Here is a 23466-nt window from a genome sequence, read left to right as displayed (position 1 = left end):
CTTAGGTTTAACCCAATAGGGTTCCACTGAGTAATGCTAAAATATAAATCCTTAGCTGTTTCAGTGCGGAAGCAGACAAGCAACACATTTTACTGTTAATGGGGAGTTATATTTTAAATTTTCCATGTGTGGTGCCAAAAATTTACTTTAGGGAAACACCTATGACTGGACCTCAGTAGTGATTTTCACATTGGAGATATTTTCCAGAAGGGTGGCACTCGTATAGCAATGTTTTAAGGAGGACGATGTGCTCTCAGACATTTACACTCTGCTTTTTAACAGGTTTTTTGACCTGCGGTGTAATTAATTTTTGTAACGCATTATTTTAATGGTACACTAATTAACCTTGAATTAGAATGTATTCTCTGACAATGACTTTCTACAGAAGTGCTGAAGAGAGCTACATTAAGACCACCTAATGATTAATATTTTTATGCGGTATTGAGCTCAAAAACAAGAGCAGGATTAAACATACTTGTAAATAAGCATACATAAATCAGGCTTTGGAATTTTTACCTTCAAAAGTCCCTGCATTTAAATGAACAAAGACCAGCATACCCAGGTATCCGTATGTGATAACTCTTTACTTCTTCACATTACAGAGGTCCTGTAAACATACTCTACTTTAAGATTACTGGCTCAAGTAATACATAATCAGGAATTTGCAGAGATGCTATCCTTATAACCCGTACTGATGAAATCAGTAAATAAACACCTGTGGTTCTGTCCTTTCTTTTTGTTAACCACAAATATACTTGGATCAATATAGTACAATTTTTAAATTTATTAAATTGAGATACTGGATTCCATAATTTCTTTTCCAGAAGGAAAACCATCAACTAGGTACACATCATAGTTGTTTAAAGATTTTATACAAACTTATGAGATATTTTACCTACTTTTATATGTAATTGTTTTATCATCTATGAATGATATAATCTCTTACAAATTTTCAAGTTAAAATTTATTTTTACTGTTACCACTAAAACTGACAACTGTTTCTTTGCTTTGAGTTTTAATAACTTCTGAAAAAATATCCCAGAAGTATTTAGGACATAAGTGGGGGAAGCCATTATTAAAAGGAATCTTTGTTAGGCCACCAGAAGACAATAAGTACTGTTTGGAAAGCTCTGGATATATTCCGGAATTCAAATACAGTAAAACATGGGGTCAGGGGGAGAGAGTTCCCATCTATTAACCAAGGGTGCAGATACCGTCTTCCCTCAGACAGATGAATGAGTAAAGTGCTTTGAGAGTGCAGGGTGGCAGCTAACCTATTAAGTAGTATTACTTTCATACCTTCTGGAAAATACAGAGTGGGTCTTAATATTTTAAATGCTCCTTTGATATCCTTGGTTACTTGTCCTTAAACCATGAAGTATTTTTAAAATTACATTTCCTCCTGGATATCACAAATTAAATGAAAAGAGATAGTATTATAAAGTGAATCTTGATGTTCTTACGGTATTTTGAGAATAGATACAAAGCATGTACACCATATACACAGTAGATGAAAACATGGCAAAGATGGTTTGTTTAAATTTGTGAGTTGCCATTGTATTAAAGATTGTATAGGATGGTGGTGGTGGTTTACTCGCTAAGTCAAGTCTGGTTCTTGCAACCCCATGGACTGTAGCCTGCCAGGCTCCTCTGTCCATGGGATTCTCCAGGCAAGAATACTGGATCGGGTTGCTATTTGCTTCTCCAGGGGATCTTCCCCACCCAGGAACTGAACCTGGGTCTCCTGCATTGCAGGCAGATTCTTTACTGACTGAGCTCCGAGGGAAGCCATCGTATAGGATAATACAGTCTAATTACTCAGTGAAATACTGCAAACAGGTCGACTTGAATTTCTCTCTCCAAAAAAACTGGGTTTCAATTTACAATTGATTGACTTCAGCTACCAATAACCTGTAATGTCTGTCTCCTCTCCCTTATCCCTATCTTCTACCCTTTGCTGCTGCTGGTAAAGCATCTGGATACAGTGACAACTCCCCCACCTGCCACCACCAGAAACTACACAAAGCCCTACTGCCACCCGCCTCTCAAGAGTAAACCAACAGCGTTCTTTCAAAAACTCAGACAGCGGTAGTATCGGGAGGCAGTTTACAGTCTCAAGATGTGACTAGCATGGAAGCCAATACACATTTAAAGTAAGTGAATACTTTATTTTGTTCACTTGCTAGGACCTAAGGTAAAAAGAAATGGTGTTGCTGAGCTATCAGGGAATTCAGAAGGACTTTACATACACTACTCTAAAAGATCCCTTTATAAGCATTTACTAAGCCATAATGTTAGAAACTAAAGGGTCAAGGAGTAAGCAATGGAGATATTAGTTCATCCTGTATAAAGTAATAAGTAATCCAGTGATCATAATAAGGTAGCCAGATGTCATCATAAGACAATGGATAAATACACGATATATTCATGGTCATATGATGGAATATTACTCAGCAATAAAAATGAAGGGAAATAGTGACCTATACAACAATATCAATGACCCCAAAACCTTATGTTAAATGAAAGAAGCCTTATAAAAAAAATAAGTGCATTTTATGATTTTACCTATAAAGTTCTAGAACAGGCAAAAACCAACGTATGGTAGAAGAATTAGAAAACAGTGATTACCTTTGTGGGATGAGGAGAAAGAACCAGCTGAGAAGAGGCATGAGGGAATTTTCTAGGGTGACAGAAATGTTCTATATCTTGATAGGAGTTTCGGTTACACAGGCACATGCATTTGTCAATATTAATTGAAAAAAGTGAAAGTGAAGTCTCTCAGTTGTGTCTGACTCTTTGCAACCCTATGGGCTGTAGCCTGCCAGGCTCCTTCTCTGTCCGTGAGATTTTCCAGGCAAGAATACTGGAGTGGGTTGCCATTTTCTTCTCCAGGGGATCTTCCCGACCCAGGGATCAAACTCAGGTCTCCCACATTGCAGGCAGACTCTTTACCCTCTGAGCCATGAGGGAATACCATATAAAGATTAACTTTTGCAAGTGACGAAGGAGCTTAATGAAACAGGCTTGAACCCAGGTGTCCTGCATTGCAGGCAGATTCTTTACCAGCTGAGCCACAAGGGAAGTCCAAGAATACTGGAGTGGGTAGCCTATCCCTTCTCCAGTGGATCTTCCCGACCAGGAATCGAACTAGGGTCTCCTGCATTGCAGGCAGATTCTTTACCAACTGAGCTATTATTGTATATACATTTTACATTAAGAGAAAAACCAGACTAATGCTGATCTTTGTTTAATGATATATATACTGAAGCATTTAGAAGAAAATGTATTGTCTATAAAACACTCTGAAACACAACCAAAAAAGTAAGATAGATTGACAGATGGATAAAGAGATGGCTAAATACTGATAAAGCAAACATATATAGTAAAATCTCAGTGGTAGAATCTAGTGATAGGAATACATATGTCCACTGTAAAATTCTTTCAACTTTCTGGTTCCTTCAAATTAATGTTAATCAACTACACAACCAAAATAACATATATTCAAGTGTAGAAAGTTATTTAAGAGAATACACTTTTACTTCCTTTCTTAAATAAAAGCATAAATTTATCCTCAATTCACTGGCTCTGCCTCTTAAGACCTTTTGCTTCTTTGTTAGGTTAATAATGTCAGGTTTTGCCAGATTTTGCATCAGTTTCTCAATCCAAAAGCAAGTAAATTGTATTCTGACATGAGCCACAAATTTAAAACAAAGCAAGTAAAGAAAGGATAGTCAAGAGAAAGGTGACCTTCTTCAAAGTATTTGAAAGAATCTGTAAGTATATGGAACCACTTTCTATACTTTTGAAGGTAATTTTATACCTTCAAAATGAAAGAAAAGAAAGAAGAAGCAGCTCAATAAAAGAGGGATTTGGGGAGCGCATTAGATAAGAATCTACGGGAAACTAATAAATTGTATAAATGCTTCGGGGGGGGACTGATGATAGATACATTGGAATGATGTCATCTAATTTGTCCAAATATTATTCCATTGCTAAATTTAACAAGTTTAAATTAATATAAAAGTTTAAAATACACAGTAATAAGCATGTATTTAGCATCTGCTGATATGGCACTGATCTAAGAAACAATGTGTATGACAAGAACAGTGCAGACATAAAATGTGCCTGAATTGATAAGAAATATTCTGTTCATAACAAGTATACTTTACAAATTATTTAAATCAGCCAAGATATTTTCTTGAAAAACCTTTAAATATGTGGCATGTGTGAAGTTATATTAATATGACTCAAAAATAAAAATTGAAGCACCATTTAAAAAATTTAAAAGCTCTTACATTTCTCTTCATATTACCTATACTGCAGTTTTCAAACATTTCTGCAAATCATTAAAAACTTTAATAAAAGCTGTAATATAAATAAAAAATGAGTACATATAACACCATGATGCTATAAACTTAGAACGTGAAACATCTGATATATAGATAGTGTCCTGAAAAGTAAGTATAACTACAAAACTTTTTCTTTTACCTAAAATATAAACAATGTCCTAACTACTGTATCAGTAGGAAACACTATGTGCTGAATAATTTTCTCAAGTTAGAAATGTATAACTTACTAATAATATATTAGCAGCAATTACAACTTAAATGACACACACCAGGAACTATACATAAAATGACTTCATTATAAAATAGGAATATTTTACTTAAAAAGGATTTTATATATATGTTCATGTGCTATGATAGCTATAGATTCAAATCTAATCATTTTAGGCAATAGTAATATTTATTTCAATATATGGGGAACAAATACAGCTTATCATATTATGACTATTATTAAATTTCTTTATGTGCTCACAGATTCACTTAAATTCACATTTTAAGTGCAATAAATGTAATTTTTAATCATCTTAGGGGAAGACTGAAATTGCAGTGAATCTGCTGGGTGGATATTTTAAATAAAGTCATACACCATCCCATAGAATCTTAGGCAATCAGTAGTGAAATATCTCAAGTTCAAATATTAGATAGACAAACACCAGAAAAACTAGATGTCCTTTCAAAATTTTAATTGTTACCCAACCTATTATAGTAGGGAAATGACTTTTTTCTGATAAAGAGGTTAAAAGTATTTAGCTAGAAAGTTAACTTTAAGATTATATACTCTTAGTCCACCATCAAAGCTTACAAAGTTGTTTCATTTGCTAGAGCTTTAAATGTCATGAAGCAGTACCCTTTATTTCATTTAGGATGTTAAGTTTGATTCTAATTTTAAGCTCCCATTTCCCTCATGTTCTAAAATTAATTCATACAAATCCCTGATTAATAATAAAAGGGCTTGCCATCAGTATTCAAAGCCCAGCCTGAGTTGTCATGGCTGAAAGGGCAGAAATCTGCTTGGAGCAATGAGAGAACCCAACTGAATTCAGGGTGTCTCAGTCTATGAATGTGTAAGCACTTCATCTGTTCATGGAAACACAATGTTCTGGCAGGCTGGGGGCAAAGGTAGCTGCGTGGGTAACAGACTGGAAGACCTGGGAAACTGTACTGTATCAAAGTCACTAAATGAGGGAAGCAAGGCAAAATTTTACAAGGCTTTCTTTCATTTTCACACATAAAAAATGGTGTTGTTTAGTGTAAGCCATTTGTGTTCTAGACATTTATTTTATCCCTATTACTGCTGTCCAGTGATCTCTGCAGAGGTCACATGTGAATGTAACTATTTTATAAAAGAAAGTGTTGCAAGTCAGAGCATAACACTAGCAGGGCTGACTGGAAACTGATTATCCTTCTTAAATCCAGTGGTGAAAAGAACACTCTCTCAGAACTACATTTCACTCTTTTAGACTCAGCAGTTGTATGTATTTGAACAAGTAACATGTACATATCTGAAGCAGTTCTTGTCTGAAAAATAAGGATAACCTTTCAGAGCTGTTGTGAAGACAACATGATAAAAAAAAGTGGAAGTACCTTACAGACTTGTAAATGTGGTTAAAGTACTCTGTAAACTGTAACCCGCCCTGTATAAAAGTCATTTGAAAGATGGAGAATTCTAATAGGGATCATATAGTACACACACAATCATTTCCAGTGAAAAAGTGACCTTGAAAAGTTAAATGGGCTTCTGGTTTCCAGTTCCACATATAAAGAGCTAGGAAGTTGCCACTCTACCTTAACAACAAACAAAAAGCTGAAGAGACTGAAAAATCAACGATTCTTCTTGGATCCATAAGAGACAGGAGTCTCAGGGGGAACCACTGCCCCTGAGACTAGAGAGAGATAAGTGAGCCCGACAGCCTGGAGCACAGCCTTACAAGTGGAAACCACCCGGGGAGCCAGTCCAGGTAGGAACACCTGGCTATGAGTGATAAACCACCGGAGGCTCAGTGCAGACAACTCTGAGGGTTAAAACTCCAAAGGCATCTACTCAACTCCTCCAAACACACACCCCCAATAACGTGAGATTTACCTCCAGAAGCATGACCAGGTTCTCTGACAATAAATGTCAGAGAAACATACCCTCATGCTTCGGGTAGGGGAAAGGGAAATGATCCATTCTGAAATAGGCCCTGAAAAGGTCTGCCTTTAGAGGAAAAGGTCAACCAGCACCTAACTTTCTGGGGTATTATCAGAGTCTAACTGACCTGGGGGAAGGGAAATAGCCACCTCCAGTCCACTCTAGCCATTCTGTCCCATTCAAAGAGGGATTAAAAAAAGAAGAGAGAGAAACATTTATGAGAGTCCCAGTTCAGAGACACAGGCTCACTACAGAACTAAGACCTAATGGTAGGACCACAGAACACTTTCTCTCCCCAACCCCTCACCAACACATTCAGTCAGTTCGGTTCAGTTGCTCAGTCATGTCCGACTCTTTGTGACCCCATGGACTGCAGCACGCCAGGCTTCCCTGTCCATCACCAACTCCTGTAGCTTACTCAGACTCATGTCCATTGAGTTGGTGATGCCATCCAACAATCTCATCCTCTGTCGTCCCCTTCTCCTCCCATCTTCAATCTTTCCCAGCATCAGGGTCTCTTCAAATAAGTCAGTTTTTCGCACCAACACATTACCAAGGGCCTATTTATAGCAGTTCCTTTTATCTGGTATATCACATCCAGCTATCAATAAAAATTACATGGCAAACCACAAGGCAAAAAAATCCACCATTTGAAGAGACAGAATAAGCATCAGAATGAAACAGAGCAGAGATGTTGGAATTATCAGGTGGAGAATTTAAAACAACAATGATTAATATGCTAAGGGCTCTAATATATAAAGCTGGCAGCATGCAAGAACAGATGGACAGGAACTTCCCCGGTGGTCTGGTGGTTAAGAATCTACCTTGCAATTCAGAGAATGTGGCTTCCCGATCTCTGGTTGGGAAACTAAGATACCACTTGCTGTGGAGGAAGCCCCTGTGCCACAATTAAAGAGTCCATGCACTGCAACAAAAGATCCTGACTAATGCAGTGAAGATCTTGTGTGCCACAATTACGACCCAAGGCAACCAAATATAGGTAAATATCTAAATATCTAAAAAAAATATAGATAAATATCTAAAAAAAGAAAAAGAACAGATGGACAATGTAAGCAGAGAAGTGGAAATTTGAATAAAGAACCATAAAGAAATGCTAGAGATTAAAAAAAATAAACCCATTGCAACAGAAATTAAAAATGCCTGTGACAGGCTTATTGGCATACCAGAAATGGCTGAAGAAAGAATCTCTGAGCTAGAAGATGTATCAAAAGAATCCTTGAAAACTTAAAAGCAAAGAGAACAAAGACAGGAAACAACAATAAGAAAAAAACAGAACAGAATATCCAAGGGCTGTGGGACAAATGCAAAAGATGTAACGTATGCACAGCTGAGGAAACCAGAAGGAGAAGAAACAGAGAAAGGCACACAAGAAATACCTGGAACAATAGCTGAACTTCCTCAAATTAATGCCAGAGGTCAAGCCATAGATCCAGGAAGCCCAGAGAACACCGAGCAAGATAAATACTTCAAAAACTACACTACGCATGTTATTTTCAAATTACAGAAAATCAAAGATAAAGAAAAATCCTGAAGGAAGCCAAAGGAAAAAAATACATTGCTTATAGAGAAAACAAAGATAAGAATTACATCAGACTTCTCTTCTGAAACCACGCAAGCAAGAAGAGTGGAGTGACATTTAAAGTGTTGAGGAAAACCCCCTGCTAACCTAGAATTCTGTATCCTGAGAAATCATCCTTCAAAAGTGAAGGAGAAATAAAGACTATCTCAAACAAATATTGAAGAAATCTGTTGCCAGTAGACCTGCCTTGCCAGAAATATTGAGAGAAATGTATTAGAGAGAATGAAAACAATGTAGGTTAGAAACTGGATCTACATAAAGAAAGACCATCAGAGAGGGAATAGTGAAGATACAATAAAAATTTATTCTTAATTGATTTAATAGTTTGTTCAAAATAGTAGCAACAGTGTACTTGACTATACAAGTTTATATGTATCTTATATGCGTACAAATATATACACAGGCATACACTGCATGCGTGTACATATGCCTATGTATGCTTTTATACAAGTGAAATGAGTGACAACAGTCATACAGGAGACAGGAGGGAGGAATTAGGAATATTTTGTTTTTATAAGGCAGTCACATTACCCAGGAAATGGTATCATGTTATTTCAAAGTGGACTTGGGTTAGTTATAAATGTATATTGCAAACTCTAGGGCAACCACTGTAAAAAGTTAGAAAAAGTATAACTGATACGCTAAGAGGGGAAAGAAAATGGAATCATATTAAATGCTCACTCACAAATAGCAAGAAAAGAGAGGAAGACAAAAACAGGAACAAAGAAAAAGGCAAATACCGAAAACAGTAACCAATGTGGTAAATATTAATCCAACTATATCAGTAATCACTTTGAATGTCAGTGGCCTACATGTATCAATTAAAAGACAGATTGTCAGAATGGATCAAAAACCCAACCCAACAATATGCTATTAAAAAAAAAAACCTACTTTAAATATGCAAACAAATGTAAATGTTCATTACCACACTAACACACAAGAAAGCTATATTAATTTTAGTCAGAGCAAACTTCAAAGTAAAGAAAGTTATATGCGATAAAGAACGGCATTAGATAATGATGAAGAGGTCAGTTCTCCAAGACGTAAAAATTTTTAACTCTATGTACCTAACAAAAGAGCCTCATTCATGGATGGTAGGAATACAAGATGGTACAGACATTTTGGAAGAAAATTTGATGGGTTTCTTATAAAACTACACTCTTACAATATGATCTAGAATTCATACTTCTCCTTATTTACCCAAAGGTACTAAAAACTTACGTCCACACAAAATCCGCACATGGATGTTTATAGCAGCTTTATTCATAACTACCAAAACTCAGAGGCAGCCCAGGACAGTCCTTCAGGAAGTGAACAGATAAGTAAATTGTGGAACATCTAGACAATGGAATATTCTTGGATGCTAAAAGGAAATGTCAATACAGAAATCAGATTGATTATATTGTTTGGAACTGAAGATGGAGAAGCTCTATACAGTCACCAAAAACAAGTCTGGAAGCTGACTGTGGCTTAGATCATAACTCTTTATTGCAAAATTCAGACTTAAATTGAAGAAAGTAGGGAAAACCACTACACAATTCAGATATGACCTAAATCAAATCCCTTAGGATTATATGGTGGAAGTGATAAGTAGATTCAAGGGATTAGACCTGATAGAGTGCCTGAAGAACTATGGACAGAGGTTAGTAACATTTTATAGGAGGCGGTGATCAAGACCATCCCCAAGAAAAAGAAATGCAAAAAGGCAAAATGGTTGTCTGAGGAGGCCATACAAATAGCTGAGAAAAGAAGAGAAGCTGAAGGCAAAGGAGAAAAGGAAAGATATGCCCATCTGAATGCAGAGTTCCAAAGAACAGCAAGGAGAGATAAGAAAGCCTTCTTAAGTGAACAATGTATGGACATAGAGGAAAATAATAGAATGGGAAAGACTAGAGACCCCTTCAAGAAAATTAGAGATACCAAGGGAACATTTCATGCAAAGATGGTCACAATAAAGGACAGAAATGCTATGGACCTAACAGAGGCAGAAGATATTAAGAAGAGGTGGCAAGAATACACAGAAGAACTATACAAAGAAGGTCTTAATGACCCAGATAATCACGATGGCGTGATCACTCACCTAGAGCCAGTGGAGTGTGAAGTCAAGTGGGCCTTAAGAAGCATTACTACAGACAAAGTTAGTGGAGGTGATGGAATTCCAGCCCAGCTATTTCAAATCCTAAAAGACGATGCTGTGAAAGTGCTGCACTCAATATGTCAGAAAATTTGGAAAACTCAGCAGTGGCCACAGGACTGGAAAAGGTCAGTTTTCACTCCAATCCCAAAGAAAGGCAATGCCAAAGAATGTTGAGACTACTGCACGACTGCACTTATTTCACTGCTAGCAAGGTCTTGCTCAAAATCCTTCAAGCTAGGCTTCAACAGTAGATGAACTAAAAAGTTCCAGATAAACAAGCTGGATGTAGAAAAGGCAGAGTAACCAGAGGTCAAATTGTCAACAACCACTGGATCATAGAAAAAGCAAGGGAATTCCAGAAAACGTCTCCTTCTGCTTCATTGACTACACTAAAGCCTTTGACTGTGTGGATCACAACACACTGGAAAATTCTTAAAGAGAATTACCTACCTTAACTTACCTATCTCCCTCATGAGAAACCTGTATGCTGGTCAAGAAGCAACAGTTAGAACTGGAGATGGAACAACGAACAGCTTCAAAATTGAGAAAGGAGTATATCAAAATTATATATTGTCATGCTGTTTATTTAACTTATATGCAGAGTATATCATGTGAAATGCTAGGCTGGAAGAAGCTCAAGCTGGAATCAAGACTGCTGGAGACATACCAATAACCTCGGATATGCAGATGACACCACTCTAATGGCAGAAAGTGAAGAAGAACTAAAGAGCCTCTTAATGAAGGTGGAAGGGGAGAGTGAAAAAACTGGTTTAAAACACAACATTCAAAAAACGAAGATCAGGGCATCCAGTCCCATCACCTCATGGCAAACAGACGGGGAAAAATGGAAATAGTGACAGACGTTATTTTCTTGGGTTCCAAAATCTCTGCAGACAGTGACTTCAACCATGATATTAAAGGATGCCTGCTTCTTGGAAGAAAAGCCATGGCAAACCTAGACAGTGTATTAAAAAGCACAGGCCTCACTTTGCTGACAAAGGTCCATATAGTCAAAGCTATGGTTTCTGCAGTAGTCATGTACAGATGTGAGAGTTGGACCACAGAGAAGGCTGAGCACCGAAGAACTGATGCTGTCAAACTGTGGTGCTGGAGAAGATTCTTGAAAGTCCCTTGGACTGCAAGATCAAACCAGTCAATCCTAAAGGAAATCAACCCTGAATAGTTATTGGAAGGACTGATGCTGAAGCTGAAGCCCCAATACTCTGGCTACCTGATGCTAAGAGTCAACTCATTAGAAAAGACCCTGATGCTGGGAAAGATTGAGGGCAGGAGAAGGGGGCAACAGAGGATGAGATGGTTGAATGGCATCATTGACTCGATGGACATGAGTTTGAGGAAACTCATGGGATAGTGAAAGACAGGGGAGCCTGGAGTGCTGCAGTCCATGGAGCCACAAAGAGTTGGACACAACTGAGTGACTGAACAACAACAAAAAAAATGAGCTATCAAACCATCAAAAGATATGGAGGAAACTCAAATTATTACTAAGTGAAAGAACCCAATCTGAAAAGACTATATATCGTATGATTCCAACTATATGGCATTTTGGAAAAGGCAAAACTATGGAGACAAGAAAAAGATCAGTGGTTGCCAGGGGAGCAGGAGGTACAAATAGGCAAGACGGAGTATTTCTAGGGTCATGAAAGTACTCTTATATACTGTAATGATGAATATGTCATTATACATCTGTCCAGATACACAGGATGTTCAGCACCAAGAGTGAGCCCTAAAGTGAATTATGGACTTTGGGTGATTATGATATATTAATGTACATCCTAGGTTTAAAAAAAATGTACCATATATACCTTCCTCTCAAGTTTATTATAAAACTTAAAACTGCTCTGCTCTTAAAAAAAAAAAATTTAAGTCTTAGAAAAAAGAATTAAGTGATTTCTTCATTATATCATCATCCTTCATTCATATTATTCACTGAGGACAATTAAGACATTTATTGATGTCTTGGTGTATGTGTTTCAGGTACTGTTTAAGTCCTTTATGTACATTAACTCCTTTAATACGATATTTCTGACACAGGTACTATTCTCATTTTACACATTAGGAAACTGAGACAGAATAAACTTGACAAAGGTCATCTACCTAGGAAGTGACAGTACTGGCCCTTGAACCCAGGTAGTCCAGCTTGTCACCGTTACACTATACTGCTTCTGCTTATTCATTCATTCTATCATTCATTAATTCACAGTTCATCAAATCTTTATTGAGCATGTGGGATATGTCAAGAGCTCTGACAGAAACATTTTCAACAAGGAAGTTCTGAAAACATTTACCTTTCCCAGGAAACTACCGAAGGAAATGCTCCTTCAAAACCAGGAAATGAATAAAAGAGGAAGCTACAGGAGGAGACACTCCAACAAAACAATAAAAGGTGAAGACCTACGATCCAGAAAACAGAAAAATCCAGAAGAAAGGGGAAGAGAATTCCAAGGACAGTGGTAAAATGTAATGCTAGAATGACATCTGTGCGAGAGGCTAAGCGAGCAACCAGTCCAGACTAGAGATGAAAAAGGAGGAAGGAAGGTTCCGGAGGGATATTCCTAAAGGAAAAAAAAAGGAAAAACACGGGATTGACTGCATGAGAAGACCTCTATTGGGCAAATTGAGGGAAGAGTTAATAGGAACATAGAAGACCAAGAAAAGTATAAAAGCAAATAAAGAGGCCACTATTAACTTTAAGAAAAACAAAATGCTGTACCATGGAATGTAGATTGCATTATTCATGATTACATAATTTACTCTTTCACTTTTTACCTTTGCCTTGCTTCCCTGTAATCAGAGCAGACTTCCTATTGTACTGACCTGGGTCTTGGCCTTGTGACTTGTTTTAGACAAAGGAAAACAGGGAAATGTGACGCACACTAGTCAAGGAAAGCTTTAAATGTGTTTGTGGGATCTGGTTCTGTCTGCCCCACCCAGGGTCTATCCGCTGGGATGAGATCTCAAATGAGAACAGGTGAAATCAAGATGAACTGAGCACAAACCAGGCTAGTAGAACCCAGCAGAGTCTCAACTGGTTCCAAGCCTTTTGAAACATGAACAATAAATAAATGTTGTTAGCTACTGAAATTTTTCTTTTTTTTGCTATAGCAAAAGTTGACTAATACATATAGTACAGCCCAAAGCTCAGCAAACAATATTTACATAGTCATAATAACATAGTTACATTATAACCGTATTATAATTGACTATATTACATAATTATACATAATTTGTAACAATAATAAAAACATTGATACAATAGCCATTCAAGAAGAAAACTGAAACTAATAGCTGTGATAATAACTTGTTAAGAGAGTGGGGAGAGAGAGATGGGACCAGTATCGCTGGGCCTCCTTTACTGTAGTTACAGTCTTACATTTTCAGTTCCAGATGTCTTTTAAAACATATTACAGGAAAGATGTTGCCTAAAAGTGAGATAATATTAAAGGCTAACCTGTACAGAGAGCTCTCATTTAATACAGAAGTCAATTATCTACTCTACCCATTATCTATGATCACTGCATGTCTTCTTCCTAACACTTGCCACCTTTGATTGAAGATGGTCATTGAAATCATCTTTACTGCATTATCACAGAATGAGAAAAATGATTCAAAAAAAGAAAAATGATTCAAAGTGATTAGCAAGTTTTCCTCCTTTTTTTTTTAACAACTATAATTCAGGGACAGTTTAAGCTCAATATGTGAACAGTTTTATTCACAAAACAAATCAATAAGCAATATATTTTACAAAATAGTATAGGACCCCTTTAAATAGTGGACCTGCATTGATATAACTGGATTGACCAAGATTTTGACAGTTTTCTAGAAATTTAGTTACTGGGCAAAGGACAATATACTTGTTTCATACCTCTTCATCTTTCATATTCACATCCATGTTTTTTGTTTTGATGACTTTGGTTATATGGTCAATGTTGTTTTCCCTGCAGTAATCAAATATGTCTTTGTCTTCTTCCCTAATTGGAGTTAAAAAAAAAAGTTTTTGTCTTAATAGGTAACACAGAAAAGTTACATATTTTTAATACAATCTGTTTGCTGTAAACATTAATGGAATCTGTTTTTATAAAGAATTTTCCATGAACAATAGTGGATTTTCAGTAATACAATACATCCAATCTCTGAAAAGACTAAGGTTCTTAGCAACTATAATTATAGAGAAAAGCTTCATCTGCTTTAACAAGTTACACTAGTACACTAATAAAACATCTTGAGTAGATTTTCTCAATGCTCTTTTTCTCCCCAGTTGCTTTTACACACTGACAGGAACATATATACTCTGACTCAGAATGTTCAATTGTAGCACTGCAGTGAGAAGGTCATTTTCCATTGCCAGCATAGAGGCAGCAAAGGATCGGAACAAACTTACTACTTCTATTAGAGAAAAACAGAATAAGTTGGTTTCTATCCAAGTTTTTAAAAATTATACACAAATACACACACAACACACACACATACATGCACACCAAAGTAGTTTTCTTAAGGGAAAGATAATTACAGCATCATAAAATTCAGAAATCCTTCATGAGATAATACAAATAAAGACCGGGAAGCATACTATACACCCAGTACTACTCTAAGTATGTCAGTGTACTAATGCACTTACTCTTATCCGACAGCTTCACTTCACAGATAAAGACAGAGGTATGGAGACATTATATGATCTGTCAAATAGCATCACATTTATCAAAGGTAGAATAAGAGCTAGAACTCACTCAGATCAACTGATTTTGTAGACAGTCCATTTTTCTACTTTTCTATTATATCAAGCCACATCTTGAACTAGTAAGCTGTAATCTATTGCAGAACCTAAAGCAGAAGTCTTGACATGAGGTCTATGAGTCCTCTAAAACAGTATACAGAATTATGTGTGCAAATGCATAATACATTTTAATGAATGTGTTGGCAGGGAGCAGGGGGAACAGGCGGATGGGTAGTTTCAATGAGGTCCTCAAAGGATCGGTAATTTGGAATATTAATAATGAAACTGTCCAACATGTGGGCTTAATTTTCCAAACAAGCATAAAAGAATTTGAGTTCCCAAAATTATAACTAGTATTTTTGATAAATGTAAGGCCACAGCTTCCATTTATCAGAAATTAAAGCATCTGACCATATAAAAAGTTACTTCCCAGTCAGTGGTAATGAACTCATACCACAGTCCTGCGGCGTTTACCATCTAAGGTTTCCTTATGCAGTTGATGTATTTAGTTGAGAACCTACTACATGCAAGGCACTGGGCAAGAGTCTGTTTATAACAGATAACAAGGGTAAGCAAGGAACTCTGTGCTCAGTACATGTGCAGTATAGCTGAAATGATTACAATCTATACAGTTTAAAACTGTATTTGTTTTCATTTATTTATCCGGCTGCGCTGGGTCTTGGTTGCAGTACATGTGATCTCTGATCTTTAGCTGTGGCATGCAGGATCTTCCGGTTGCAGAAAGCGAACTCTTCGCTGCAGCATGTGGGATCTAGTTTCCCCACCAGGGACGGAACCTGCGCCCCTTGCATTGGGAGTACGGAGTCTTGGCTGCTGGATCACCAGAGAAGCTCCCCAAATCTATACACTATTAACATAATGTGAAGCTGGATCTTTGAAAAGGCAGATCAGAATACAGTGGACAAACAGTCCACCTCAAGCTAGAGAAAATGAGCTAAAAGAAAAAAATCATGCTTTAAAAAAAAAAAGTATCATCTCTGGAAAATGTTCATTTGCAGAAGAGAAAATGCTTTTCCAGATCATTTACTCTGGGCGGGGTGGGGGGCGGATAGAGAAGACTGAGACCAAAACCCCTAAAAGGATAAGTCTGATTTTTTTAAATTAAGGCTTCATATAATACTATTTTAGCTATATTTAACTATCACAAAAAATACTTTCTATGAAAAAAGTGCATTCAGCATTCTGACCTAGGGATAGGAGGGGCCTAGTTTCCTTTGATACAGTAACAGAGACCCCTCTAATTCAATAGGCAGCAACTTCAACTGTGAGATAAAGTACTGTGCTATTTTAAGTCATAATAAAAAATACACTTCTCACCAACTGTTTTGAATAGAAAATAATGAGGAGTTGGTGGTGGGGCACAGAAAGGAAAGTATGGAGGATCCTTGGGATATAGGTTACCCTTACCCAATAATACTGGAGGGTTATTCAGAAATGGGAGGACCTTCTGGGTGGCCCTTCTTCCTTAATCCTAAATGGGCATGTACACTTATGCCATAAGCAGTAAGAAAGTAAATAAAATACCAACTTATTTAACATGTTTCTATTGCTTAATATATTCTCAGTGTTTCTTAATATGTATCCTTTATATCAATTATTTTGTTTTGGCATGTGAATTCTTTGGAGGTCAGGGCATTTTTTTCATCTGTATACCTGCTTATCAAATGTAGTTTATCATTACTAAGTATGTTAGGTACATAGAAGTATTTATAAAATACTTCAGGGTAGAGTACACAATGTAAATTAAATATAAAATGGGAAAGTCAATAAAATCACCATGAATGTGTTACAAAGCTGAGTGACTAATAATTTAAAAAATTAAGTGATACTCTTGGGCTTAGTTTTTAAATAGAGTTATCTAACACCAAGTCATGCATGTTTTGACTAGCCTGCCAGCAACCAAGCTGTCTTTATACAATGTCACCACCTAGCGGTCAAAACGGAGAAACATTAGAAGCAACATCTTTGTGTATCTGTATCTTGCCCCCAACAAGATTATGTACAGTATACGAATCTAATTCTTTTTCCCTCTGTATTTCCCAGTTAATGCAGTCTTCCACAGGAAATTTTTCTCTGTACTTACATTAAATGACATGTGCAAACCAAACATGCTGCTAAGTCGCTTCAGTCATGTCCGACTCCGTGTGACCCCATAGATGGCAGCCTACCAGGCTCCCCTGTCCCTGGGATTCTCCAGGCAAGAACACTGGAGTGGGTTGCCATTTCCTTTTCCAATGCATGAAAGTGAAAAGTGAAAGTGAAGTCGCTTAGTCACGTCTGACTCTTAGCGACCCCACGGACTGCAGCCTACCAGGCTCCTCCGTCCATGGGATTTTCCAGGCAAGAGTACAGGAGTGGGGTGCCATCGCCTTTTCCAAATATAGCAGAGCCTTAAAAAATGTTAGTGCCCTTCTACATCTTCTCACTTTATCTTCTCTTTTGATGCTTACCAGTTATCTTTCTCCTTTTCTCTGCTGAATGTGATAAAATTATCATATCCATCCTCTACAGATGAGTATGAGTTATTTCATGAATAACCCCAAGAATGTCCCACATTATCCATAGCACAAGACAGCAAGACTCTCTTGAGATTACTCCAAATTTCCTAAAATTGACAGGAAATACATTTATCTGAATGAAAACACATACACACACGCTTTCTTTGACATTCTTTTGAAATGTAAGGGCACATACTCATGGATGAGAGGGATGATGTTTAAGTACGGTTGTCCTTCATCAGTCACAGGAAGATGAGATTCTTGCTCATGCCTAAAAATGCTATCTCCACCACAGTCTTTCTACAAAGACTGCATTTTCCTATCAAAAGACTATTTTAGATAGTTAGGTTTCATGGCAAGCCATCTAAAGTCTATTTACTTTTCACTGACCTTATAGAATTAAAAAACACACTTATGGGATAAACTCAGATATCTAACTATCTAATAGACACATTCAGTAAATATTTCAACTTATTGTATTTATCAAGCAACTGGCAATCAGACGTTAAAACAGTATTCCAATGATAATTAAAATTTATTGAATGAATGAAAACACAAAGAGGACCTTACACATATACTTTAAAATCAAGATCAGAATTTTATTTTTAAGTAAACTTTCTATTTTAAGACAACTGAAGATTCACATGTAGCTGTAAGAAATAAAACAGAGAGCTGGTACTGTTTTCCCAATTTTCCTCAACGGTAGCATAAAGATGGTGCTGACAAACCTATTCGCAGTGCAGGAATAGAGATGCAGACACAGAGAATGGACATGTGGAAACGGAGGCAAGGAGAGCGTCAGCACTGACACATACACACGGTCAGGTATAAAACAGCAGTGGGAAGCTGCTGTGTGGCACAGGGAGCTCAGCCTGGTGCTCTGTGATGACCTGAGGGGAAGGCAGGCGGGAAGGAGGCTCAAGAGAGAGGGATGTATGTATACTTATAGTTGATTCACGCTGCTGTACAGCAGAAACCAACACAACATTGTAAAGCAATTATATTCCAATTAAAATACATCAAAAAAATGGATTGTTGTTATAGTATTTAGATTCTGTTGGATACATGTAAATGAATGTTTATTTTACAAAATGTCAGAAATTATGCCCTTTGCAATTATTTAAACTTTTAAATAAAAATTTTAGATTTTGGGACTTGCCTGGTGGTATAGCGGTGAAGAATCCGCCAGCTAATGTGGGGGACACGGGTTCAATCCTTGGTCTGGGAACTAAGATCCCACATGCCACAGGGCAATACGTTTGTGTGCCACAACTACTGAACCCTCAAGCCGCAATCGCTGAAGCCCACACACCCTAGAGCCCAGGCTCCTCAACAAGAGAAGCTACCACCATGAGAAGCCTGCACGCCGCAAACAGGCAGCAGACCCACTCGCTGCAACTAGAGAAAGCCCACATACAGCAATGAAGACCTAGCACAGCTAAAAAAAATTATTAAAAACATTTTAGGAGGTATCATAAAAATATAAAAGGGAACAGTCTTCCAAAATTCTTGTAGGAACTGTGTCAGCAGAGGTTTTTCAAATATCATTGCTCCAACCCAATATTCTATAAAGTAGAGGCCCAAAGCAAGGAATGGGCCACTCAACTGAAGATGAGCAAAGAAGGCATCACAGAAGAGCTGACATTACAACCTGGGCTTGAAGAGTATACTGACAAACCAGCTAAGTGACTAAAGGATCTTGAAGACCAGAATAAAAGGAAAAGAAAGAAAGCGAAGTCGCTCAGTCATGTCCGACTCTTTGTGACCCCATGGACTGTACCTGTCAGGCTCCTCCACCCATGGGGTTTTCCAGGCAAGAATACTGGAGTGGGTTGCCATTTCCTTCTCCAGGGAATCTTCCCGATACAGGGATCAAACCTGGGTCTCCTGCATTGCACCAAGTAAGAACTTTCACCAGGTAACAACTATTTTCTGACTGGGTTACATATGCAGTGCATTTAGTTCTAGGACCAGAAAATTGTTAAAAGCCTCAAATAAAAAGTTCTATTTACTATCTTACATATTTCGATAAGAGTCCCTTCAAATGAAACCACTTACATTTTTAACATATTTTTCTCATATTTTTTTCAAGCAAACAATAACAAAGAAGAGATCGATGTCCCAGGTACTTCTTATAGATAACTTGTTATACTGGAAAGGTTATTTAGGCATAAATTATATTAAAAAAAAAAAAACAACTAGTTACTAAAAATGCATTTTCACCTGTTAAAACCTGCTTAACTCTAAAAAGTTGATTGAAAATTTCTGATATTTTAAGTGTCCATAAGAAAAATGTAGTTCAGTTCTGATCAATTCCTCTAAAACCAGTGCCCACATCAGAAAAATCTATAGAATCTCTTGGCTATAGAGATGAGTTACATTCTCAACCATTAAGGTAAGTCTAAAATCAATAAAAACAATTAATCTAAGGGAAACATCATCATCAGTATATTGATAAATGAAAGACTACAGTCTCTAATTATACCAGTGAAGCACATTTTTAAAAACACTAAATGGAAAAGAAATTTAATTGAAAAATGTAAACTGAAGATACTCACTATATTAATATAATAACAACTATCAAATTCAATTTCAGTAATTGGAGATTACAATGATTCTTCAAACATCTCAGAAGCTATACAGTGTAGCACTTAAGAGCAGAATTACTAACCCTGTGACCTTGGGCAAGTAACCTAACCTCTTTGAGCCTCAGTTTCCTCATCTGTAAAACAGGGATATTTACAATACCTACATCTCATAGGATCATTCTGAAGATTAAGTGGAATAATATATATATATAACACATGCAGTATGGTTACTAACATATAATAAGTGATCAATATATGTTAGCTGACATTATTACTAGCTTAAGATTTTAGCATATGTTGTAAAGTGGAATCATTTTTCATACTTTTATATAATACTCTCAATCAATTCACCCAACAAATATTAATTGAAGCTTCAAGGAAATAAAATAGGCCAATTGGTTGGAGCAAAGTGAACAACTGGGAAGGGGAAAATTGGCATTAGATGAGATGGTGAGGGGCCCTGCAAGACAGGTTAAGGATTTTAAAATTCTATCCTAAGTGTTATGGGAAATCATTAAAGGGTTTTAAGCAGGAAAGGGATTGGAGATTTGATTTATAAATTTGGAGGAGACAGCAAGGGAAGCGAGGAATCCAGTTTGCAAATCATTCTGCAGTGTCCTGGCCAAGAGATGTAGAATAGTGATGTTAATGCAAAAGGTGTGATCGTGGCGATAACGAGAGGCAGATGAATTTGAATTATTTTGAATATGAAGAAACAGAATTTCTGATGTGTTAGAAGATGAGAAAGAGGGTAGACCAATGTCTAGACCTAGGAATGGCATACTTTACATGATACACTGTTAAAAATATTTATCTAATGAATATATAAAAGTTTGTATTAGATAAAAATTAAAAAGTAGAACCATGTAAATCATGTAATAATGTCTTTTTTATACAGAATTCAAACTTCAATAAACACCAGCATTTATTAATATATACAATGCAATTAGCAAAGTCTTCATAAATTGCAAAGCAATGAAATGAACCAAAATTGCTTGCTTTCAGCATTGAGAGAACAGCTGATAACAATTCAATGAGAAGATGACTATCACACAAAACTGACATCTTTGCTAACACTTTTAAGATATCTTTCTTTAATATATCTGTAATTTAACAGAAGAAAACATTTATTTATATTATCTATAATACATATGACTTTTATTATAATAGACATAGTACATCCATAACTAATGTGTCTTTATACTTGTGAGTGTGCGCGCGCGTGCGCGCACACACACACACACACTAAACTTTGTAAGACTTAAGACTAAGTGCCTAGCATTTCAAAGGTACTACATATGGATAAGGATATAAGAAAGAGAGGAGGAAAAGATTAGAAGAAGGAAGAGACAGAAAAAGAACAAAGTGGGGGAAAGGATGAGGGGGAAGGAAAAAGAAAGAAAAGAGGTGGAGAGGAAGAGAAGATGATGGTTTTAGCTGATGAATGACCTCTTGTTCAGAAAGGGCTGTTGATCTGCAAACAGGTGGACTTGCCTATATGCTTGGTTGGCATCATGACACTGAGCACACAGGAGCTAAATAAAGCACTAAGAAAAGGGTGAATATGAGAGCCAGGAGACTCTTACAACAGTTACTGTTTATGTCAAGACCTGCTCGTCCCAAGGGACCCATTTTCACATAATCTATAATTATCTCTTCGCTTTAATCGCCTTGTCATTCCTGAGGCTCTCATGGGCACTGGAAGAGGAAAAGCTCATTAACTAAACCTTTTCTCCTCTCTCCAGCCACCCATGGCTTTTAATTGCTTGGTGTGTTATTATCTAGGAGTGCAACTGGGATCATTTTCATAAGAAAGGGAGGTAGAGAGGAGGAAGGGAGCCATGAGTCCCTGAGGTATGCACCACAGACAAACCTTTGCTTTCTCAATTATTTATGCCAGCTGAGGTTTTACAGGCTGAATAAATCCATAACTCAAGTTCATTCTGAGCAATCACATTCTCAAGGGAGAGTTGCCCACTTGCCTATACACACTTGTGTAGTCCTCAAAGAATAAGCAGAATGTAACAAGACATATGTCATTCAATTTATCACCTATCACCAAAGTGTTAACACAATGTTGATCCTAGGCAACACAGTGAAATAGAGAAGAGTTTCACTACTAACTATCAGGAGAATCTTTTTGGTGCTAACAGCAGTGATATCCGTGGTACAGTATTATCCCAGAGTGACGTAGCCTACTGAAAGCATAAAAATTCAAATACTCAACTTTTTAAGTACAAAATATGTGTAATGCATACTCTGGATGCTTCAGAGTCTTAAACAGATTTGTTAAAAGCTGATAACAATGTGAAGCTTTGAATAAATAACTACATGGAATTTCATACTATTTGGTTTTATAAATCACTTATAATAAAACCATATATGCTGTAGCTTTTTCTCCAATCACATCTCTTTCAGTAAAATTTTAGAGTACAATTTATGTATAAGTGACTGGCTTTTACATTAGTTTTATTCCAGTTCATATTTTCACCAGAAACAAAATTAAAGCATAAAATTAGCACCTTTATTCTAGTTAAAAAAAAAAAAATATATATATATATATATACACACACACACACTTACAGTCTACCACTTTAGAATCAGGTCTAGAGAACAACTAATGAAAAAATATTTCTAAAATATTTTCAGAATCTATTATAGTTTAAAAATTTTAACTTTATAAGTCAATGATGAAAGCATCTCTTTAGAATTCTACAGGCTTTTGTGTCTGACCACCGCAGTGACCTCTGGTATTTTCTGCCAAAACAGTTCATTTGTCTCACAGAACAACTAATCAATTCCAGAGCCCATCAATCATTTCAGTTGTATACTGGTCTGGTCTTGCTTAGAGAAGGTCCAGATGGCTGCCTATGTAAGTGGGATTAATAAAATTCTGACAGATTACGTAGCATCAAACTACAGAATATAACAAGGAAGATCAAATCGTATTGCAGGGTGGGTTGGATATTGTACACGTTTCATTTGTTGTATTTTTAAATCATGCCCTAATTTCTCACTTTATGTGCCAACTTCTAGGTAGAACCCTCTCAGTTATACAAGTCACTGAAAGTGATTACTTGTTAGTGAGTCAATATATGCATTGCAGAAGCATCTGACTCTTTGCAAAGCCTTATACTTATTAACCAGAGCTTTTTCTGCCAGTCTGCAGTTTAAATGAAACACAACTGATCTCAAGACTAGAGTAACCGTGAGTCACAAGACCTGTTACTCTCTTGTTTCTATAGTTCCAAACACAGATCTCTCCCTTCCTGGTTTGTCATTTTCTTCTGCAAAAGCAAATGACCTGTACCTAACTCCACAGTTAGGTCCTGACGTGTGTTTTTGGCTCCTGCCATCAGTCCTGTGCCCTGGATCTCTCCTGGGGGGACTCTATGTTCATAACAATATTA

General features: G+C 36.8%; 1 protein-coding gene across 5 annotated transcripts in view; it reads right to left on the bottom strand.

Annotated features, from left to right (window-relative positions):
* ACBD6 (acyl-CoA binding domain containing 6) overlaps nucleotides 1–23466 on the bottom strand; it is a 203655-nt gene that overhangs the window by 107783 nt on the left and 72406 nt on the right. For all 5 annotated transcript variants that reach the window (XM_086343543.1, XM_086343545.1, XM_086343542.1 and 2 more), the window contains exon 5: nucleotides 14101–14206. In XM_086343543.1, coding sequence (XP_086199669.1) covers nucleotides 14101–14206 — 106 coding nt within the window. The remainder of the gene's footprint in view (nucleotides 1–14100; nucleotides 14207–23466) is intronic.

The sequence above is a fragment of the Bos grunniens genome, chromosome 16 (genome assembly GCF_055505025.1).
Source record: "Bos grunniens cultivar Pamir isolate PY7600 chromosome 16, Bosgru_T2T1.0, whole genome shotgun sequence".
Classification (NCBI taxonomy): Eukaryota; Metazoa; Chordata; class Mammalia; order Artiodactyla; family Bovidae; genus Bos; species Bos grunniens.
The sequence above is the reverse complement of the archived record's forward strand: the minus strand, read 5'-3'. Positions and strand labels throughout refer to the sequence as shown.